A 2,500-nucleotide genomic window follows, 5' to 3' on the forward strand; every position below is an offset into this window, starting at 1 on the left:
CAACACGTGAGTCAGACACAGAACACAGAATAAAGAACATAGAACATAACATCAGAACGTCTCACCCCTGTCCCACTCAATTCTGCTGTGTGCTGTCTCTGTAGGAGCTGCAGATGGAGGATGGAGACGCTGCTGCAGGATCAGGACCAGGATCAGGATCTGTCCTCACTGGAAACAGGTGAGAACAGGATCAGTTCTGCTGAGTCAAAGTATCAGGGATTTCAGGATGGAAGAGGATCAAAATATAAAACAAGATGAAATAAAACAACATATTCAGTCATTTTCATACACATGTATATAAATAAATACTGTACATATACATATATACACAGTTTGAGCCACGAAATGATTCTCTAGGCCATTTTTTAAATTTGCGTCAGGCTGAATTTAAACAGCAGCAACAAGATGGTGACAATAATCTGGCTGACATCTTCACATCAGAAGTTAAACATCTGGAAACATCTGGAAACATCTGTCCATCAGCTGCTGGAAGCATCATGGATGTAAAGACAGAATCCTGCTGCATCCTGTCAGCTCACAGCTGCTTCACACACCAACCTGCAACACCTTGATCCTGTGGTGGAGCAGGACTCTGTCACTTCCTGTGAGCGAGATCAAATAACTGCAAGGCTTGTAGACTTAAAGGGACAGTCCATATTATTCATATGAGGTACTTCTCCACAGTCAGTGTTTTACCTACTGTCCACAGCAGGACATTGATTAACTTCCTACATCAGTACACCTGCTGTTTCTCCAAACAGTGGACATGTCGACCTCCGTCTGCTGCAGGTAACACACTGACTGTGGATAAGAACCTCATAGAACCACACTTCAAATAATACAGACTGTCCCTTTAAATGTTTTCCAACTGAATGGATCAAACTGTGATCAGAAAGATTCACTGTTTGACAGCTGTCGCTTTTCCAACGTCTCAGAGTGTGTGTGTGTGTGTGTGTGTGTGTGTGTGTGTGTGTGTGTTTGTCTCAGTGTGTCACATGATGATGCTGCTCAGCGTGTTGGTGCTGAGAGCTGCAGTGTGTTTCTCTCCTCCATCAGTGTGTGTGTGTGTGTGTGTGTGTGTGTGTGTGTGTGTGTGTGTGTGTGTGTGTGTGAGTGTCGACCTCAGCTCTGTCTGAATAATTTATGGCTCCTCTCAGCAGTGGGTGGAGGAGGAGGAGGAGGAGGAGGAGGAGGAGGAGGAGGAGGAGGGGTTGGGAGTTCACACAAAGCAGAGCGGTGGTGCTGATGAAATTTTAACGACTCTGCGTTGGAGCACTCTGGAATTTTTGCTAACGGTGCAGCAGCTTTAAATGGACAGCTGACATTTCACTGACTGACCTGAGATCAGGTCATGGCCACGCCCTCTTCTTCTACTGTGTGAGCGTGCTGCTGACCTCCTCACTGAGGGTCACAGTATCACCTGAAACAAGCTGAAGGTGAGGTCATCAGACACGTCAGGTGTGTAGCTAACATTAGCGGTTGGTCCGTGTACCTAATGTTAGCTAGCATTAGTGGTTGGTCTTTGTAGCTAACATTAGCAGTTGATGTTAGCAGTTGGTCTGTGTAGCTAATGTTACCATTTGGTCTGTGTAGTTAATGTTAGCAGTTGGTTTTTATAGCTAATGTTAGCTGTTGCTCTGTGTAGCTAATATTAGCATTTGTTCTGTGTAGCTAACATTTGTGAACATTGGTGGTTGGTCTGTGTAGCTAACATTAGCTAACATTAGCAGTTGCTCTGTGTAGCTAACATTAGCAGTTGACATTAGCAGTTGGTCTGTGAAGCTAATGTTAGCAGTTGGTCTGTGTAGCTAACGTTGGCAGTTGGTTTGTGTAGCTAACATTAGCTAACATTAGCAGTTGCTCTGTGTAGCTAACATTAGCAGTTGCTCTGTGTAGCTAACATTAGCAATTGACGTTAGCAGTTGTCTGTGTAGCTAACGTTGGTAGTTGGTTTGTGTAGCTAACATTAGCAGTTGGTCTGTGTAGCTAATGTTAGCAGTTGGTCTGTGTATCTAACATTAGCTAACATTAGCAGTTGCTCTGTGTAGCTAACATTGGCAGTTGGTCTGTGTAGCTAACATTAGCTAACATTAGCAGTTGGTCTGTGTAGCTAACATTAGCTAACATTGGCAGTTGGTCTGTGTAGCTAACATTAGCTAACATTAGCAGTTGGTCTGTGTAGCTAACATTAGCAATTGATGTTAGCAGTTGGTCTGATGTGTAGCAGTATATATACATATCACAGGTAAACGCTGGTTGTTGTTGCCCTCTGGTGGCTGGGAGTATAAATTACTCCTGTCAGTGATGATGAAGACAATGAAAAATAATGTAACTATAAAAAGTAATCAAATACATTGAAATCATACAGCAGTGTTTGCAGTGACAGGAGAATTAAATTAGACTTTAAGTTTGCATCAGTTACTTTCCCAAGTATCTAATTACGTTTATATGCAGTAATTAGTAAAATAATTCAGTTGTTTGTTGAGAGAAGTAACTAGTA

The 2,500-nt window shown here is 42.7% G+C and overlaps 1 protein-coding gene across 2 annotated transcripts in view; it reads left to right on the forward strand.

Moving 5' to 3' along the window:
- The window catches only part of LOC146329273 (mitogen-activated protein kinase kinase kinase kinase 3-like), a 50,443-nt gene that overhangs the window by 34,896 nt on the left and 13,047 nt on the right, over window positions 1-2,500 (forward strand). For both annotated transcript variants that reach the window (XM_084714496.1, XM_084714495.1), the window contains exon 16: window positions 105-178. In XM_084714496.1, coding sequence (XP_084570622.1) covers window positions 105-178 — 74 coding nt within the window. The remainder of the gene's footprint in view (window positions 1-104; window positions 179-2,500) is intronic.

This window comes from Lutjanus erythropterus, chromosome 3, assembly GCF_056507025.1.
Source record: "Lutjanus erythropterus isolate fLutEry1 chromosome 3, fLutEry1.hap2, whole genome shotgun sequence".
NCBI classification, from domain to species: domain Eukaryota; kingdom Metazoa; phylum Chordata; class Actinopteri; order Lutjaniformes; family Lutjanidae; genus Lutjanus; species Lutjanus erythropterus.